Here is a 21,528-nt window from a genome sequence, read left to right on the forward strand (position 1 = left end):
CGAGGATGTATGATTAATTTCTGCAATCATAGAGCATTTGCTCTTATTTAAAAATCAATTCTTTGATGGCGAGCCGTTTAGAGGAATTTTGATCCCAGAAGATCAGAGATTTATGTCGGTATAAAAAATTTTACTGGCGTATTTGTGTGATGTATCTTAAAGTGTAACATGGACTAAACAGATCAACATTATATGTGAAAGCTTAGCTTTTCTTTTCTTGTAGCAACAGTATGTATATTAACTTAAACAATTAACTTTTCCTGTTGTTGGAATTCGAATTTATACTTTCATAATGTGAAAATATGCAGCGTACATGATGCTGCACATCAAAAATCTTTCCAAAACGTGTTTTTTTCCCTTAGTTTCGTTTTCTAAAGTGCTGGGAAATTCTACACTGCTGTATAAAACCATATCAATTCAAAGGATTGGTATGTTTTACAGTTCCGACGGAAAGTATACTGTCACTTAAAACGGAAAAAGTGTATTTTCACGTAGGAGAAAATGTATTTTTAACTGGGAGATCCGGGAAAAATCTGGGGATTTTTTTTTTCCTTGTCCGCATATACACCCTGACTATGAAGTCATAACAGTCTGACTGTACATTCCAATCCCAATGCATTGGTACCAGTGTCAGCACCTACCTGTCCTGTCAAGCCATGGCCAAATGTATTACTTGTGGTAGAGACACTCAAGAGGGTGATTGCCTGCATTCCTTCCTCTCCCCGATGTATCAGTTGTAATGGCAACCATGCCATGAGTTTCACATGTATTTTGATGAGTGGACTGTCCAGGAGATGTGGGTTAAGGAAAAAGTACCTTACCCTGTTGCTCTCAAGTTATTGGCTAGTCAGAAGCCCTGTATTTTACTACCTGGCATTTGCAGTACCGATCTTGTTATGCCTCGCTCCACGAAAGACAGGCCATGCAGCGACATCACTTGCTACACAACCGGCATGCCAGAAAGTACAAAAGAAACACTCCTGTGAAGACTTTTTACATCCCTCCAGCCTACAAACATCTGAAACTTCATCTGCCAACCGTAAGAGCTCTAAGAAATTGAACAAAGGCGAACAGTCTTCTCTTTTCCCAACTTGGAGGTCTTTTTCAATGGCATCAGCATTTGATACCCTCACTTGGCCAACCTCCATTTTGCTGGTGTCCACTGCCTACCGTTCCTCTGCCCAGGAGTCCACAGGCTGACCCAGGGAGAATACCGACACCTTCATAGATTTCATGGAAAAGGATCCTCCAGCCTCTGCATCCTGCAACAGTGAGTCTTTGAAGGCTGGCACTCGGCAGCCACTGAGGTGACTGCCCTTTGTTTGTTCCTTCCTCCCCGTCATGACTCTCCAACAATGGAACTTTTGTGGTTTTAGATTCACAAAAGATGAATTACCGCTGTTTTTGTACTTGCAGTGTCCGGTTGTTTTCTGCTTCCAAGAAAAGAAATTGCGTCCTTGGTACTGCTTTGACCTGTCGTGTTTCCTGTTGGTCTGCTTTGACCCCCCCCCCCCCTCTCTCTTCCCCCCCAAGGACAGAATTCTATCTCATAGGGGGGGGGGGGGTCATGCTGCTCATCCATAGCCAAATGATCTCATTGTCATCACTCACTGTTGCCATGGCAGACTTACTCCAGCTTATTAGTCAGCTCCCTCATCCCCTTTTGCTGCTCAGTGACTTTAATGCCCACCATCCCCTTTGGGGCTTTTAGAGAACCTTTCGAGAGGTTCCCTCTTGGCTGGCCTTCTCTGGAGGACCCCCATTTCTTTCGGATTTCATGCACACCTATTCCCTATTTGGACCTCTCGTTCTGCACTGCCAAGCTTGCCCATCGTCTTATTCTCTCTGGCACGTACTTGAGCGACCATTTCTCATGTGCTATCTGTTTGCTGATTCCTACCCCACCTGCATGTAAACCCAATTGGCAGCTTTCTAAGGCTGGCTGGAGGCTTTACTCCTCCCTGACAAGCTTCAACAAACAATGTGTCCCCATATGAGACTGCAGGCTTTCTCGGTGAATCTCGATGATAAAATCTTCTCGGGTTGACAGCTGAGTCAATGTGTTGTTCTCCAGCAATGTTTCAGCAAGTGTCTTACTTGCCATCTTCAGGCAAAGTGTCGGGTTCACATCTTGTCTGGATCGTTATAGCCGCTTGACCATGAGCTTCTCTGCATCCTCGGCACTGGATGGGCCAGTTAGGCGCGAGCAGAATCGTTGCGGCGGCGCGTGGTGGGGGGGAGCCGCAGGTGCCGGTTCCTAGCGTCTCATCTTGGTGTGGCCTGTTTATTCCATCTGCCGCCACCAACCTGCCTCCATCGGTGCGCTCTCGTCTCATTCCATCCTCCAGCAAAAATATGCTGGGCTTAATGAAGGACAACTTGGGTCTAAGAACGCCAGGTGTCTACAGTATTTCCTGTGAATGTGGGAAACAATATATTGGACAGATGCAGCATTGCATAACACAATGCATCTCTGAATATGTGAGAACCATCCACCTCAGACAAAAAGAAAAATTCACGGTAGCGGAGCACAGCCTCAGTGAAGAACACACATTTCAATTTGAAGAAACCAAGAGACTGTGTAGAGCGAAAGGTTTCTGGGACTCTATTATAATAGAGGCAGTGGAGATATGGGTCAGTGATAACCTGGTCAATCGGGATAGTGGCTTCCAACTCAGCAGTGTGTGGAACTCAACATTATCAAGAATGAGATGAGAGCACAGCGAAGGAGGCAGGTTGGTGGCGGTGAATGGAATAAACAGGCAGCACCGAGACGAAACGTGAGGACCCGGTGCCCGTGGCTCCCCCCCCACGATGCGCCACTACGCCGGGTCCGCTCGCACCTGATTGACCCGACCAGTGCCGAGGATGCAGAGAAGCTCGTGGTCCAGTGACTATAAAGATCCGGACGAGAAGTGAACCCGACACTTCGCCTGAAGATGGCAAGTAAGAAACTTGCTGAAACATTGTTGAAGAACAACACATTGACTCAGCTGTCAACCCGAGAAGATTTTATCATCAGTATTTCCCCAGTTGTGATGACCAGGAAGAGTACTTTATGAACGTTATCCTTGCTGCCTCAGAATGTCCCATACCTTGCACATCTTCTTTACCACCCGTGTGCTGGTCTCCTGGTAGACTGAGGTGTATGGTCAGGTGATTTGCACACGGAAGTGTGCTCTCCACATTTTTAACCATAATCTTACGATGACAGACTGTATTAATTATAAACAGTTGTGTGCACAGTGTTGTTGTATTCTTGGGGATAACAAAAAAGGTAGTTGGATTTCCTTTACTAGCTGTTTTAACAGTTTCATTCACTCTTCCATTGTGCAGGGCAATCTCTGGTGGCTCTCTGGGACCAAAGTTCATTCCATGATTTGCAGCCTGACCGTAGGAGAGAATGTCATTGTGGACCCTATTGCTACGTCTAGCACCTTTGGTCACTGTTTTGTGGAGATTTCGAGCCCCACCCGCTATCACCCTGTGGCTTCCTCCCACAGAAATGAGCAGAGGAGGCTTGGGTGAAATGCTTCTCCTTTCAGAATTGTGAATGCCGGGTTTACCATGAGTGACCATGCTCTCACCTTATCCCAGTCTTCCATCTCTGACATTGCCACCCTCTTGTAGCCCAAAGTCAATTTATTAATTTTGAAGTAAGTTCCAATTTGGGTGGCTGGTCACATTTTCACAGCACTTGGCACGCTGCGATAGTGACACACTGCAGAGAGAGATTGCAACGTAGAATTTGAATAAAAGTTTTCATAATACTTTATTCTTATTCTATGTTGTAAGTTGTAGGATCTTTGTGTAACTATATGATAGTGGATTTCTGAGTTTTGAGTCTTCAGCTTGGGAATCAGTTAGTACATTTATCTCACCATACCCAGTTTTATTACAGTAACACCCCATAAATACACAATAAATATCAAAGTTCAATTGGATGACTGCTAATTCTAGACAGCAAAAAGAAATGTGGTAATGGTCATTTTTCAGATTCCAGAGTCTTTTTACACAAATACAAAATGACATGGAAATGACACAAGTACTAATTCAGTATATTACAACAAAGAGAGTTATATTAAGATCTGAATAAGTGTTCAGGAATTGACTCAGACTTGTACTTAAAACTTCAGCTTTTCAAATGATCAGTGACTTAAAACTTTACTCTAAATATTGATAAATACCACTGTAAAAAAAAACTAATTACTTTTCATGAAAGAACATAATAAAATACAAATCGTGACCTATTTACAACCTATACAAAGGTAACACAGCATAAGCAAAAAAATAAGGTATCGCATTTAAATTGTTTGCTCAAAAATATGTGAAAAACTATAACTACGTAGTTCATTACATAGGGTAGAAAATATTTTGTTTTTACAACATTCCAGTAACAATCCTTCTCATTAATTGTCATTACTTTTTTGTTTGTTTGACTTCAATGAGATAACAGCTTTTTAGGTTTAGGGTAAATCAACTGGTAGGCATCGAGATGTGGGTTCTCAATGGACCAATATAGAAATCGAAAAACTTTTTTAACTCTGATGTTAACATTTTAGATTTCTCATGTGATTTAACAAAAAAAGTGTCTCCAATGTTGAATTTCGTTATTTTGACCTTATTATCGCGTCATATCTCTCCCTGCTTTTTCATGGTTTCTCTCACAACTGCTTCACATTCTCGAGCAAACATGACAAGTACATGGTGGATATTTTACTAATTCTGAGATAAGATTTGCTGGTTTATTATGAAACATAAAGTCAAAAGGCAAATATCCTGTGTTGCAAGCTATTCATTACATCTTCAAAATCACTAGTGTAATCTTACCATGTAGGGTGTTTGTGGCTACAATATGTGTGAAGTAGATGATTAATTTCATGCATATATCTCTCTGGTGGACTGGATGAAGGATTATGAACTAAAATTGAAATGTGTCTGATATCAGATTTTTCAGCCAGTGACTTCCAACACTTTGATGCATACTGTGATCAATTGTCTGACATTATTACTTTAGGTTTTCCTACATTTTTTGAAGTAATCTTTTCAATTTTAGCGATGATCCCCTTACGTGCAGCTTTTCTGAGAGGATATAATTTTATATACACTGGTGTCCAAAATTAAAGCAACAAATGGAAATTTTGCCAGTTTGCATTTATTTTGCCACAAAACTGTATAGACAGATGATAGTATAGTAGAAATGATGTGGAGAATACAGAATGTAAACAACCGCAACATGTGTAGTGGTAGACAAAAATGTTCTTCGTTTTTTCCAACTTTATAGATTTTCACAAACATACTAACAACTGGTTAATGTGCTCGGTATGGGATGTGACCACCACCGGCTGTGCAGTACAGACCTGACAATGTCGGGGTATACTGTGAATGATGTCATCAGTCTCGTATTGAGGCAATAATGCCATTCTTCCTGCAGAGCTGCCCGCAAGTCTTGGAGAGGGGTTGGTGGATGCCGACATGATGCAAGACGTCTCCCTAATGCGTTCCAGACGTGCTCTATTTGATTCAAATCGGGGAGTGAGCAACCTACACCACATGTGCAATATCTTAAGTTTCCAAAAAAAAAAAAAAAAAACATAAATAACTCGTGCTCTGAGGTCAATCATTATCATGCAGCAGTACGAAGTTTGGACCCTACAGCGTCTCACAACAAACACACGTGAGGTCCAAAGATCTCGTCACAACACCAGTTAAACCTTGCTGATTCACCCGTATGGTTTCATGAAGAGCTGTTAGAGCGATCAACGTAATCCTTTCCTACACCATTAGGGATCCTCTTCAATATTGGTCTTTTTTCACAATGTTTGGGTCCTGAAATTGCGTTCCAAATTCCATCCAGATGCGTATACATTGAGAATTACTCTACAGACCAAACCATGACTCATCTTTTAAAGGAACATTGGCCCACTGTTCGATCATCCAGGAGCCATGTTGACGACTCCATTCTAGACATTCCATTTTGTGAAAATGTGTCAGAGGTACACATATAGCAGGTTTCTGACAGTAAAGGCCACTCTGTTGGAGCTTCCTGTACACCATTTGCCTTGATACAACTTGTCCAGTGGGTGCTGTGAGGTCACATGCCAGTTGCCGTGCAGTACTAAGGCAGTATCATTGTGCCCTTACAGCCAGATAATTGTCCTCTCTATCTCTGATGTCACACATAGTCAGCCCTACCCTGGTCTTCAGGATACATTTTTGGTCTCTATAAACTGTCGCTGCATCCACGAACCAACAGAACAATTCACATTAAGCTTTTGGGCCACATCAGCTTGCAACTGTCCTGCTTCCATTCTTCCCATAGCCCTCCGCCACAGTATGTGCCATACTGCACCATCTGTGACTGTGTACACAGCGATTATGGATGTGGGAGTATCTGGCAAATATTGCACTGTTTGGTATGTGCCCGGACTTCATTGTTTGTGTGGTTGTATGTTGAGCAGAATGCCCTCTCTTTGCAGAACATGGATATCTGTTGACAGTTTCTATTATTACATTGTGAATTAGGCACAGGACTGGGAAATAGTGGTTTGTTGCTTTAATTTTGGACACCAATTTATTTGGAGGAAACATCAACCGTAACACAAATATAACAATAACAATTTTTACTTTTTGGTAAACTTCCATAAAAATACACAGCAACTAAAATCCATATGTTTCTCTGGTATTATATTTAGCATCTCACCTTGACAAGTTTTGTTACTTACCATGACACTCTGACACATGTCACAAGTAGACAGTTCTTTCCCAGCCCTTTTAGCCATATTATAGAAATAAATATTTTCTTGTAGCTTTTGTATACATTTTTGAATGCCACAGTGTCCATATCTCTCATGTATATACTTAATGAACTTCCGAGCTTCTTCATCTGGCCAGTGTAACTTCCAATCATCAGAATCCACATCTGTTCTCCGGAAAAGTGTTCCTTTATATACTTCATAACACCTGTCCAATTTTCATAACCTCTTTTGCCTAAACAACATTTTACTTACCTCCAGTTTGGTTTTGGTCTTTATAATTTTGCTACACACTGTCCTTAATGTACCTTCACACTGAAAACCGACTCCAACAAACTCGGTTGACAACTGTTTCCAACTCAAAGTTTGACTTAGTTTTTCAGCTGTTGTCAACAGTTGTTTGAAGTCATGAGTCTGAACAACTAGTTGAGGAAAGTTTTGTCTCGAGTCTGTAGTTTATGGTTAGTGAGAAAAAACACTGCAGAGTTGTGTGACTTGCGTATGTGCATGTGCCGCTTCATCTGCTGTGTTTCTTTTGACAATGGCAACTCATGAGTCGTCAACAGATCCAACAATTCAGTTTTTGTTAGAAATTGAAATGAGGAAACCTCTGTAGGATTCTTCTGATTCTGCATATAAAGACTGATATAAAAGGAAAGATTCGTTGAAAGAAGTTTTGGATAAAATTGGTGTCCCACTTGTGGAGTGTGAAAGGAAATGGACAAATATGAAAAAAAAAAGTACAATCGTGTGCATTGTAAAATGGTCAAAACTAAAAGTGGGTGTGGGACAACTGAGATCTACATTCCGAAATGGATATTTCACGAGCATATGAAGTAATTGGAAAACGTGAGCAAGCCAGAGAGAAAAATATTTACAATGGCAAGTAAAATGTCATTAACTATCGTAACTGAAACTATAAAATTGTTGGTTGTAAATTTTGTAATTACATATGTACTTTCACAGAAATTTATCTATTTCTCTTGTCATATCATTGTATCAAAACCTGATACAAAGTAGTTTGCAAATCAATGGCTTACATTGTTAATAACTAAAGCTATAGGGGTTTTGTTTGGAAGTTTTTAATTACATATGTCTTTTCACTCGATATTTATTTATTCATACTCCTCTTGCCATTTCACTTTACCAACATCTGATACAAAGTAGATTGCAAATTCATCCCCTATGTTCTTTGCAGTTCTTCCTGTGTTACCACCCTTCTCTGCAGACATTTATTTTGTGGAGATATCCTCCAACTGCCATGTGAAACTCGGCATGTTTCTGGATCTTCCACATCAAAACTGCCAGGCGGGGAGTAAACTGTGGCACTTTCTTTATTTCTTCTAAGAAAACTGTGCAAAGACACAGTTGCAGAAGTCAGTAATGTTGCTTTTTTAGGACTTAAGTCCACAGTTGTTCTAAGAACCTGAAAAACTGTTTACGATATTCCAAAAAAATCCTCCGCGGTTCTTCTATTGCGAAATGTTCAGTAATTAAACATTCTTTCCTGGCTGCGTATGGTTTCACCATGTAGTCTGAAAGAGCAAAAGCATCATCTCCCACCACAACAAATAGCAAATCTTCACAGTTGGAATCCATTTACATTGCTTGTCTGTAACAAAAAATAAAAACACCAAACATATGTTTACAAGAGCTTGAAACTGCTGTCAACATTTTTCAACAGGTGTCAACAGTTGCAAGTTTTTCCAAACTTACAACTGTTGTAGGTTTTTGTTTGTTGGAGTTGGTTTTCAGTGTGAAGGTACCTTAATAATTTTCTCATCATGTATACCCTTCCTCTACCTGATTTTAAACTCTTTTTCTTCATTTTGATCAAATTTTTCATTACTTCCACCCAATGGCATACTTGACAAAGTGTCTGTAACACCATTGTCTGAACCTTTTATGTATTTAATTTCATAATTAAATTATTGCAAATACATTCCCCATCTGGAAAGTCTGTTGTGATATAGTCTACACTCCTGTAAGTAGCTTAGTGCTTTGTGGTCTGAATATACAACCACTTTCTGCCCCAACAAATAGGTTCTGAATTTAGTAAATGCCCAGTAAACACCTAATAGTTCTATTTCTGTAACTGTGTAAGATTTCTCATGTTTTAACAGCGTTCTACTTGCAAAGGCAATTGTCATGTATGATTTCCCCATTAACTTCTTTTTCCTGAAATCTGCTCCAATCACTATTATCTGTGTGTAAACAAAATGGTAGGCTGAAATCTGGTCTGTGTAACAAATTTTGGATGTTCAATTCTTTCTTAATATTTTCAAATATTTCCTAACATTCTTGGGCCCAAACCCAATTAGTGTACTTATTAAGTAAATTGCTTAAACAAGATTCATTCATACTTTGTCCACTCACTAATTTTCAATAAAATCCACATAAACCATAAAATGGCTTTAGTTGTTTTCTATTATGTGGTGCTGGAAAATTTGAAATTTCTTTAAATTAACCAGGATCTGCCAAGATACCTTCCCCAGTAATTACATGACCTAAGAATTTTAGTTCAGGGACAGCAAAGTTACATTTTTTGATTTTCAGATTCGTACCTCTTTGTCTAAGTTTTTTGTGTACCTGCTTCAACAATTCAAAATGATCTTCCCAACTTTGTCCAGTTACCAAAATATCATCTACACGAACAGTGAGTTTTACTACCAGATCTTGGCCAAGTACATAATGTAATGCTCATATAAATTCAGCTACAGATGAGTTCGAACCAAAAGGTACTACACAGTATTGATAACATCTCCCACTGTAAAGAAAGTCAGTATATTTATGTTATTCTTGACCCAGGTACCTGACGAAATCCAGAAGGTAAATCCAAACTAGACATAATCTGAACATTTTTAAATTTGTGTAAAAGTTCGTCATTTTTTCAGTGTTTTCTGTTTCTCTGTATAAATACTTGCTTGAATGCCCAGAATCCAGAACCAATGTCACTCGTCTGTCTCATCTTAAAACAGTGACTAATGGGTTTTTATATGGGCTAACACTTCTCTCAGTGATATCACACACTTCCGTCTTAAGTAACTCTTTCTCAACTGCATCTCTCTTACTATAGGTACACTATAAGGCTTTATGAAATATGGTTGGTGCAGTTTTAGCTGTAAAGTACTTTGTTATCCTCTCAATATACGTGGAATATTACCAAACACATCACTTTACTCCCGCAATAAAGATTCCAATGCTTGTTTGTGATTATCAGTTAACCCTTTTGCTCCTGAAATCTTAGTGTCTACAAGTTCTTTAAATTCTGCTGCTTTGTATCTAATTCTGGCGTATCTTTGACTATAAATCTTTTAAAAATTGTGTACTGTTTATTTTATTCTCCTCATAAAATAAAGTTGACTTTATAAAATTAGTACAAATACTATCTTCATAGGTGCATTGACAATCAACTTCTGCCCTCCCCAATCAAAACCTGCATTCACAACAGTTATCCATGACATGCCATGGATCCTCACTGAGATCTTGAATTATTAAACATCCATGTGTAAAAGTTATTCCCTCAACTGTAAGAGTTAATAAAGCTTGGCTTTTAACCACTTTACTATGTTTCCCAGGTGCACCTTTAATCCATACTCCAATTACAGGCAATTCTACATAGTCCTCATTATCTTTTAATTTTTCACTTAAAGATTCAAACATTCCTGAAATTTGGCTACCTGTGTGAATGAGACACCTGCCTTCCCATGATCCTATTCTGACTTTAATGAAAGGATAACAAACATCAATACATTTATCACTCTCAACATCCTCATGTAAGAGGTGATCTCTCTCTTCAAAACTAGAGCCTCCAAAACCAGTGCCTGCCGGAGTGGCCGAGTGGTTCTAGGCGCTACAGTCTGGAACCATGCAACCGCTACGGTCGCAGGTTCGAATCCTGTCTCGGGCATGGATGTGTGTGATGTCCTTAGGTTAGTTAGGTTTAAGTAGTTCTAAGTTCTAGGGGACTGATGACCTCAGAAGTTAAGTCCCATAGTGCTCAGAGCCATTTGAACCAAAACCAGTGTTGTTCTTACCGTTTTCATTGCCTTGGCACACTTTCATTAAATTAACACAGACATCACTGTCACTGGGAATTTCATCAATCTATGTACATTTACTTATTTCATGTAGATCAACACTATGGTATTTGCCTTGAAGTTGTTTTACAATAGCATATTTCTGGCTATAAAGCTGAACACAGATTGTTTATCATGATTCTAAACCTTTCATCTTTCTCAGTAGCATCACTATTTAACCAGTTACACAAAAAAATTATCTGTACTAGTAATTAAATAAAGAGTTTTGTTTGCTGTGATTTGTCATAACCCCTTAATCCTTGGGTACCTCTACAGCATCATAGCCACTACTACACATTTCCACACTAATACATAATGACGCCAATTCTTGTTTAAAATAAACAAAGTAATTTTCTTCTTTGTTATTATACTCATCACCACCTTTAATTTATTATTCATAAATATCGCCACTCATATTTCCAACATCATCACACCATACTTCATTACTGTTTAAATACCCAGTTTCACTTAAGTTGTGGTGCATTATTACAGTACTCACTTTTTTCTTACCTGGCTCTTCCGTTAGTTTCTGAATTCCAAAATCATCACAAAAATCAGTTACTTCAGCATTTAACAAATGCTACCCAGTCATAGAATTCTGATAACTTAATTTCTTCTATATCCTCTTTTCCAATTTCTATGTGCTCACTTGCCTTATTTGCATATTTTGCCTTCGCTAGTGAACATACTTCTTTCTGAACAGATATAATATTAACAGGTCAGTACACATCTTCAAGATAGCTACTGATTGCTTCACAAGAGTATTAGTCTTGTGTGTCAGTATTTGTGCGATTTCTGGTCCATTCGTTATTTGTTTCATGAGTCCCCAACTTCTGAACCAACAATGGGACCCAAGCTAGTTTTTTGTTTCCTGAATTAATGCTCCATCCTGTTTCCTTGTGTTTCTATTATCATTTGTATTCCAATTTCTGTTTCAACTGTTGCCATTCTCCAGAATGAAAACTTACATTTATTCTATTATGTTCCTTCTGTTGATAATTGTTGCCATTGTGGTTACTACGTTCCCTCCTGTAGTGATTATTGCTGTGCCAATTTTGATTATTACCTCTTTCAAACTGTTTGTGCCTATTATGGCTGTATTTACCTGGTTTTTACAAGACTTTATCTAATTTACCTAAATATTTCAATAAGTGGTCTATCATGTCCTCTAGCCCACAGACTAGGTCCCCCTGGACCTCAGCTGGTAACCCCTTTTTTTAAAGCAATGATCTAGGTGAGTTTAACGAAAGGTTTGTTGAAATGAGCTAATTTTTTTAAGTTGATTTTTGCAAAACTGTTTCATGCTAATATGCCCTTCCCCGTAATTTGGTCGATTGAAAAATTCACTTTTTATTCCAACTTGGTCAGTCTTTGACCAAACTCTATCAAAAAATCTATTCTCAAAATCTGCATAGGTTGTGTCATCAGTATACTGATTAGCCCTAATGCTTCACCTTGTAGAAACTTCTTAACACACTTGATTTTCGTAATATGAGTCTTATTAGACACAAAATTCTCTCTGCAATGCTGCAGAAAATCTCCTGTAAACTACCTTCAACTGAAAAAAATTTCAATGGAATGTTGCAAAACATGGTGCTAAAATTGGTAATAAGCTTTCTCTTAAGGTCATCATTGACCAATTCTTCAACCTTCTTGCACTGTACAGAAACACTACTTTCGAGGGTGCTGGTTTTTGTTACTCAATTTTACATTTTCTACGAATTTATTATTTACTGTCTTTACCTGTTCAACAAAACTGCTTTCAACAAGCTCTAGTTTGGCATCAATATTACTTTCCAAAGTTGAAATTTGGCTACTTAAATTTCCTTTTTTTTTCTCTCTATCTTCATTGATCTCATCTTTGACATTTTTGACTTAAGTGTTAGATTTAAGTTCAATTTCTTCCATTTTAGATTCAACAGTTTCTGCTCGACCATCTAACCTCTCAATTTTTTGATTGATATCATTTAGCTGAACTGTGTCTTTACCGATACATTCAAGTAACTCTCCTATTGAGTGACCAAATTCAGTGAATTGTTTCTTACTTTCTTGTTTGTGGATTTAAAGTTGATGTTGTTATTATCATATTGTTTTACTAATTTACATGATTTATTGGCATCTTTTTCCTGTTCTACTGCTTCATGAATAAAGCTTTCGGGTTCTCGGGTTCTTGTTTCACAACACTACTTAAGTCTGCCATGTCTGTATCACCCCCCCCCCCCCCCCCTCTATTATTTCAGATCCCTGTTCAGTGACTTTCATTGTTAATGATTATTCCACAAAACATTTCACTACTAAAAGAAAAAAAAAGAAAGAAAATATTTCCAGTATTTAACCTTGTCGTTGGATGTCAACATTGTTAATTGTTCACCTCACTTTTTATTTTTCATTCTTTTCTTTGTCTTGATTGTGATCTCTGTTTGCTTCTATTGTTGCTATTTTGTAGGTATGGTTCATACTTGGCTCATTGTTCATAATTTTCACAATATATATACTTTTGATCTGAAACAAAAAAATAGTCAAACACAGTATTCATACTTCACTTTTAGAAAATCCCAGATGACGCCAACATATTCAGACCATCACCACCCTCTTGTAGTCCAAAGTTAATTTATTAATTTTGAAGTAAGTTTAACTTTGGGTGACTGGTCACATTTTCACAGCACTTCGCACGCTGAGATAGTGACACACTGTAGAGAGAGGTAGCAACAGTAGAATTTGAATAAACAGTTTTATAATACTCATCTTTTATTCTTCTTCTTTGTTGTATGTAATAGGCTTGTAGCCCATTCAAAAATACAACTTTGTATAATGGTCTAGAGGATGCTTGGATTCATTTTGTTAAATAATATTAACACTGGTGGACTTCCTGTTATTGAGTAGATATATTTTCAGTCATTTTACGTCATGATACAAACCAACATCAACCACCATGTTAACACAATGCTCATAACTTGTACTCCATCTTCGCACTTCAAACTTGTACTACTAACTGCCCAAAGGCAAAGATTGATCTCTAACACCATGTATCAAAGAAAATAGTATCATATATCAATCTATTTGTGCAAAAACATCTTTGAAACATACATTTCAAAAATTAAAGTACAAATAATGTTTATCACTGCCTATCGTTTTAAGAAGTCCATACTTATCATCGTAATTGCATTAAGTGTGTGTATATATGTTAACGTTTATACATTTTCATATAGCTATATGGTAGTGGATTTCTGGGTTTTGAGTCTTCAACTTGGGATTTGGTTATTTCATATGACTCAAGATCGGTTAGTAAGTTTTCTCACCATAATCAGTTTTATTACACCCCTCAGGGCTGGACAGTGTTCACATTCAGATGTTGCATCACCTTTGTCCTGTGGGCAAGCACTTTCTCCTTCGTATGTACAATCTCTTTTGGGCAGATGGCACATTTCCCAGATGCTGCCGTGAAGTCTTTGTCATACCTATACCTAAGCCCAGTATGGGCAAATGCCTTCCTTTTAGCTGCCACCCCATTTCTCTCACCAGCTGTGTTTGCAAGGAGATGGGATGTATGATTCATGGTTGGCTGGTTTGGTAGCTCGTGTCTCTGAATCTACTGATCACTGCAGCATGTGGATTTTTTGCATGCCATTCTGCAGTTGACAATGTCGTCTCTGTGTCCACCCATGTCATGAATGGTTTTCTGTGGAAATACCAGAGTGTTGCTGAGTTTTTGCTTTGGAGAAGCCTGTGACACCTGCAGGAGGACTTGCATCGTCGGTACTCTATACACGTGAAGCTTCCAAGGCCGCCTTCCCTGTTTCCTTCAGAAATTTTTAAAAGACCAAGATTTCAAGTTATGTGTGGGTTTGGCCTTGTCAGACACCTTTATCCAGGACAACGGGGTGCTGAAAGCTCCGTTCTAAGAATCATCCTCTTTATCCTGTTATGGACTGTCTCCTGCCAGTCGTCTCCGGCTCCCTCTTTGTCAACGATTTTGTGACCTGTTGCAGTTCTTCACAGGCTTGTCTCCCTGACCAGCATCTTCGACATTGTCTTTGATCTTGAATGTATTAATTTCTCAAGGTGCAATGGGTGTCTTCCATTGTCTTTACATCTGCTGACACCATGGAATTCCCGGGGCTCATGCTTGATAGGAAACTTTCTTGGTCATCTCATGTGTCTTACATGGCCACATGCTGCACCCAGTCCCTCAGTATGCTGTGTGTCCTAAGCGGTACTTCCTGGGGAGTGGATCGGACCACTCTCCCCCATTTATACTGATTCCTCATCTGTTTGAAACTAGATTATGGATGTTTTATTTATTCATCTGCACATCCTCCACCTTTTGCACTAATCTGCTTGAGACACTCTATTCAGAACTACTGCTGTCATTCCAACATGATGTCCTCCTCAGCAGATACACATGCTGTTTGCCTTCCATACCCAGCCACTTCCCTTTTGCAATGACTCCCTTGACCGCCAGCACGGGGCGTGCCTTTGTTTTCTATTACCTCCTGGAGTTTGCTTTTCACTACTACTCTGGCAGCTCAGCTTCGTGCTACTTGCCACATTCTCGATGGGTGTAAACCTTTCACTGCTTTGGCTTTGTGTGGTGGCCCATCTTCATCATGGATTTCCTTCACCTCCCAAGGACACTACACCAGATTCAATCTATCACTGTAAATTTTTTTTGCCATTTGCTTGCAACTTAACGATAGCATCTTTATGTACACAATGGCTGTAAAGCTGGCCATGGTGGCAGGCATGCCTTCATCAATGGCACCGACCATTTTCAGTATCTGCTTCCAGAAAGCTGCTCGATTTTTACAGCACAGCTCTTCGCCCTCTTTCAGGCCACCCAGCATATCCGCATCACAAGCTTTTTAATTATGTCATATGCTCTTAATCTCTCAGTGACCTTCAGAGCTTCTGTGTGCTGTACACAGTCAATCCCTTAGTGCAATGGGTCCAAGAAAGCTTACACTTGCTCGCTGTTGAGGGAGCCACGGTAATGTTCATGTGGGTTCCTAGCCACATCAGTCTGGCGGGAAATGAGGTAGCTGGTACTACTGCCAAGGCTGCAGTCATCACACCTCGGCCTGTTAGGACTTCCATTCCTTTGTATGTTCTCCGTGTTGCTGTCTGTTGTAGATTGTGTCACTTTGGCATTACCAATGGTCCTCTCTTCACAGGACCAAGCTCTGGAGGATCAAACATCTCCAAACTACTTGGCCAGCCTCCTCTTGCCCCTACTGTTGTGAGGAAATCATTTTAGCTAGGTTTTGTACTGGTCACTATCTTTGTAACTATCGCCATTTGTTAAGTGGTGATCCCCCACCCCACATTGTGCTCATTGTCATCGAGGTTTGACGATTCACCATTTCCTGACCCAATGCCAATTTTTGAACCACTTACTTTCCAGTATATGTTTACCATCTGAGTTATCATCTGTTTTAGTGAATGATGTGCAGGCTGTCTATCTTGTTTTACTTTTTTATCTGTCATAGCAAAATGGCGAAGGACTTCTAATGTTTGGTTAGGGACCTCTGTTGCCTCTATGGTGTATTTTATGAACCTTTCTCCAAGGGGGAAATCCTTTGTTTTTTGCTCTCATTCCATCTGTCAATTGGGCTTAACATAGGGTCGCTTTTAGCTTCTTTAACGTATTGGTGTACCAAGGTTATAAAGTGAGTGCTTATGACTCGAGTTGTTTTTGCGCCATAAAAAAAAAGAATAGTTGTAAGATTTGGACAGTAGACCTACTTAAAGCATTATCTCATTCATAGTTCAATTTCTTCTTGTGGAATTTGAGTGAATTGTAATGGTGGAGCTTGTGCTAGAAATCTGACCTTTTTTTCCTTTCTTTCTTCCAGTTATGGGTTGACGATTCACTTGGTGATCGTATGTGGGTGGATCAGGAGGACATACAGTTCTTTGTGAGTAATGTGACAACTTCAGTAGGAACCCGTCCACTTCCTCCACGGCCATCTGACCCTCTGGTAGCAGCTGGCTTGCTGCGTTCTGAGTCCTGCCCATCTCCATCTGTAGTGACACCCACTGGTCCTGGTGATGATGATGAACAATCAGTTACTGGAGCTAATGATGGCACAGTTTGCTCTATCAATACAGAGTTACTTGGCAACATGGAATACACCATATGCAATCGGTAAGTGGATTTATTTTTTAGTTCAGCTTCCATTGATTTAACATTTCATAAAAGATAAATAATTTTTGGTTGCATTTAGTTACGTGCAATTTTATAACAGTTATATGATAATTTTTTCGTATATTGAATGAAAAGGAAAATGAAAGTAACACGCTAAATGTTTCTTGATTATGGTGGACAGATTTTCTTTTTGTATTTCTTCTTAGCTGTGCCGTTATAATGCTCTGTACTAATGAAATACTGCTGGTATTTGATCTTCCCTTCCACCCGTTACATCTTGCCACATATGTAGTGAGTTTTTAGGTATAATGAGATATCATTATGACAAATGTGTCCATAGCTGTACCGCGAATTTGTTTGTAAATAGTGCCTTTGAAGTAGAAGTAATTGTGGGTGAGGATATAGTTTGTCATTATGACTAGGAAGGAGGTAGTTTGTTTGGAATCTGTCGGGCGTTGGGAATGGTAGTGTTCAATAGTGGTAAGGCCATGGGCATCAGGGATGATAGTGTAAAGGGAGGTGGTATCAATAGTGACGAGCAGGGCACCGTGTTGTAAATGGACAGGAACTGTGGAGAGTCGGTAGAGGAAATGGTTGGTATCTTTTATGTTGGAGGGTAGGTTCTGGGTAATAGATTGAAGGTGTTGGTCTACGAGAACAGAGATTATCTCAGTGGGGGCACAGTAACTGGCCACAGTGGGGTATCCTGGGTGGTTGGGTTTATAGATTTTAGGAAGCATGTAGAAGCTGGGAGTGGTAGGGGTGAGTAGACAGTTGGACTCTAGGGAGAGGTTCTGGGAAGGGCCTGAAGATTTGAGGAGTGACTGGAGATCCTGCTGGAATTCTGGAATGGGATCACTGCGGCAAGGTTTCTAGGTGGACATATCTGATAGCTGATGGAGTTCTTCTGCTAGATAATCCTTGTAGTTCAGATCAAGAGTGGTGGAGCCTTTGTCTGCAGGTAAGATTATAAGATCAGGATCAGTTTTAAGATGGTGGACTGTGGTTCTTTCTGTGGATGTAAGGTTAGTTTGTTGAGGGATTTAGGGAATGATGGTGAGACAAATTTCGAGGTAAAGAAATTCTGGTATGTTGACAGGGGGATGATTTGGGGGCAGTGAGGGTGGATCACGGTTGGATGGAGAAGTGAACTGAGTTAGGCAGGGTTCAATATTGATCTTTGGTTGAGTCTGATTGGTAGGGTTGGTGGCGAAAAAGTGTATCCAGTGTAGGGACCGGGAGTAGGAGAGAAGATATTTAACAAGTCCTACATGATTCAATTTGGGAATGGGGCAAAAAGTGAGGCCTTCGGAAAGGACTGATATTTCTGTGGGGATAAGGCTTTGGAAGAAAGGTTCATGACTGTGTTTTGGGTCTGTTTAGGTTCTGGATTCTGTGTGGTGGTGGGAGGGGGTTTTGGAGGGTGGGGTAAATGTAGTAGGTCTGCGAGACAGGATTTGTCAGCTATGAGGGGATGTGGTGGTTTTGGAGAGTGTTGTAGAGGGGATGGACAGTGGTACTCCAAGACGGGAGTAGGAAGTAAGCAGAGTGGAGAGCTTTTTGAGGTGGCATTGTGCATGTTGCTCTAATTCCTGGAGGGTAAGAGTTTCGATGTGTGTTATGTGTTCCAGGAATTTGGGATTGCATAACAGGAGAATTTTGTAGATGGAGAGAAGGTACTGCAAGAAGGTTTGGACTTGGTTGAAATGGTTTTGCAGGACTATGTTGGTGAGGGCTAAGGATTGGTGGAATATGAATACCTCCACTTTGACCTCCATACCAAGAAGTCCCTCCCATACAGCCTAGACACCTGTAGATGTCGCATCTGAAGTGACGAGTGGTTCCTCTCAAAATATACGGAGGGTCTCGCTGAAGCCTTCACAAACCGTATTATCTTCCCAACCTTGTACAAAAACAAATCTCCCATGCCTTAGCGTTCCAGTCTCCCACCACCTCACAAAGCCCCACCCTCCGGCCACAGAGGAGTATTCCCCTCACAACTCAGTACCACCCAGGATGGAGCAACTGAATTGCATTCACTGCAAGGGTTTCGACTGCCTCTTGGCATGCCCTGAAATGAGAAATGTCCTGCCCACTATCCTTGCCATCCCTCCAACAATGGTATTCCGCCGTCCACCAAACCTACACAATATACTTGTCCATACGTACGCAACCCCTGCTCCCAACCCCTTACCTCGTGGCTCATACCCCTGTAACAGACCTAGATGCAAGACCTGTCATATATATCCCACCACCACCACCACCACATACTCAAGTCCAATCACAAACACCACCTATCCCATCAAAGGCAGGGCTACCTGTGAAACCAGTCAAGTGATCTACAAGCTAAGCTGCAACTACTGTGGTGCATTCTACATGGGCATGACAACTAACAAGCTGTCTGTCTGCATGAATGGCCACCGACATCTGTGGCCAAGAAACAAGTGGGCCATCCTGTTACTGAGCACGCTGCCAAACACGACATCCTTCATTTCAATGACTGCTTCACAGCCTGCGCAATATGTATCCTTCCCACCAACACGAGCTTTTCTGAATTGTGCAGTTGAGAACTTTCCCTGCAATATACGCTACGTTCCTGTAAGCCTTCTGGCCTCAACCTTAATCAGCCATTGTCCTCTCCCTTCCAGCCCCTTCTCCGTTCCCATTCCAGCACTACACAGCCCTCATTCCTCCATCACACGCAGTCTTTTTACTTCTCTCCTTTCCCGCTGTTCCCCTCCCCCTCCCCAACTCTCTGCTCCCTCTGTCTAACCTCCCAACTGCACATAGCTGCCCTACTCTCTTTCCACATCGTCACTTCACGCTCCCCAACAGCACGTCACTGTCCACCATGCCTACCCTATCGTCCCTCCCCCTCCCTGCCCCAGCCTGCTCCTTACCCCCACCCAGTCGCCACTCCCACCATGCACCAGTGCTGCTGCTTGCAGTGTGGCCACTGAGACTGCAGTCATGTGTGTGTGAGTTGCCTTTGCATACGTGTGTATATGTGTGTGTTTGCTGTCTAATTCTGACGAAGGCCTTACTGGTTGAAAGCTGTTATTTATGACAGTCTGATTGAGATTAGGTTTATGTGGTCATTCCACCATAAGAAATAGCAGGTGGCTAATGCTGTCTCCCTGTTGAGAACTACCCATTGAGTTTATGTGAGAGGTCTTCAGTGATGCTGCATACTTAGCCTGTTGTTCTATAATCTCACATTTTATTTACTAGGTGATAGTGTGAAATTGTGTCACTAGGAGAGTGTCTGATATTCCTCTGTTCCTGCGTGATAGGCTAGGCACCATGGGAGATTAGCACCTGCGAGCAACTGTCGGCTCACCTGTGAGGAGGTGAAAAATTGGTTAGATTAATTGCCAGGTGGTCCTACTGCATCCATACCGTGTTCTGCCCATGCACCAACCATTTGCCGGCCATAGCCTGCAGATGTTCAGCTGAGGCCATATTATTGCATTGGTTACAGCTTAGTTGCCAAGCTGCCCATGCATCAGCTTTTTGGCTCACCACTGCGTGCAGGTGCCAACTGTCCATTGCCTATCACTTGAGTTGGAGCAGTCTGCAGAATGGTGGTTGGTCCCTCTACATCCTACCCATTTACTGTCTCTCCTCTCACACGTATTGAATGGATCAGTCAGTTGTTTTGGAAAATTATGTAGCCCATTTCTAAAGCATATGGCTGCTAATAATGGAGTCAAATTTTCCTGCAAGAACTATTCAACTTCAGTAGCTGATACCATATTGGATGCATGGTCAGTTGTGATACAACTTGATCATGGAATACCCACTTCTGGTGTATTGCATATGGCCAGGTGTAGCGATAGGAATAATGGAAATGTCTTGTAATGTGGGACTTACCCATCAACTTTGACATGATTTCACTGACTCCTTTCTGGCACAACTATTTTTGTCTACAGGTGTAAATTAAGCAGAAATTATTCTTTTCAGTTGATGTAAGGATATATTAGATATCATATGATAACAACCTTTTTCACTTTTGTGGCTGCTCATATAATTAAAAAATATTGGGGTACATAATATTAGCACCAAGTATAATGAGATACACTCAAGTAATTAATTTCAGACACAGCTCTCACGTACTACAAAGGAACTATGCCATACGACTCTTCTTTTGCTGTACTAAAATTTCAGCATTGTATTATAGACTGCATGCCTCATCTGTGCACCGAGGTTCTTCTTCAGTGTGCTTAAAATATTGATTGCCTTAAGGATAGTAGTGGATGGTTAACTTTGAGACAATTTAAAATTGCACAAACTGACATTATGACATTATTTTATAGCATCCTTATGTAATAGATGTCAGTCACAGGTCAACAGAAAAAAGATTAAGTTTGCATTGAAGATTAACTTCCAGTGGTATGCATAACTTTTGGAGGGTGTCATAAGGCAATATGATGGTTTATTACTTTTATTATTTAACTGAGCATTAGGAAGAATTCATAATAAATGGTATCTCTGAACTCAAAAATCACAAAAGTAAAAAAAAAAAAAAAATCATTCTAGGTTGAAAATC

The 21,528-nt window shown here is 40.3% G+C and overlaps 1 protein-coding gene across 3 annotated transcripts in view; it reads left to right on the plus strand.

Moving 5' to 3' along the window:
* LOC126241230 (integrator complex subunit 1) overlaps positions 1–21,528 on the plus strand; it is a 304,834-nt gene that overhangs the window by 46,199 nt on the left and 237,107 nt on the right. For all 3 annotated transcript variants that reach the window (XM_049947990.1, XM_049947989.1, XM_049947991.1), the window contains exon 5: positions 16,687–16,979. In XM_049947990.1, the coding sequence (XP_049803947.1) occupies positions 16,687–16,979 (293 nt within the window). The remainder of the gene's footprint in view (positions 1–16,686; positions 16,980–21,528) is intronic.

The sequence above is a fragment of the Schistocerca nitens genome, chromosome 1 (genome assembly GCF_023898315.1).
Source record: "Schistocerca nitens isolate TAMUIC-IGC-003100 chromosome 1, iqSchNite1.1, whole genome shotgun sequence".
Taxonomy (NCBI): domain Eukaryota; kingdom Metazoa; phylum Arthropoda; class Insecta; order Orthoptera; family Acrididae; genus Schistocerca; species Schistocerca nitens.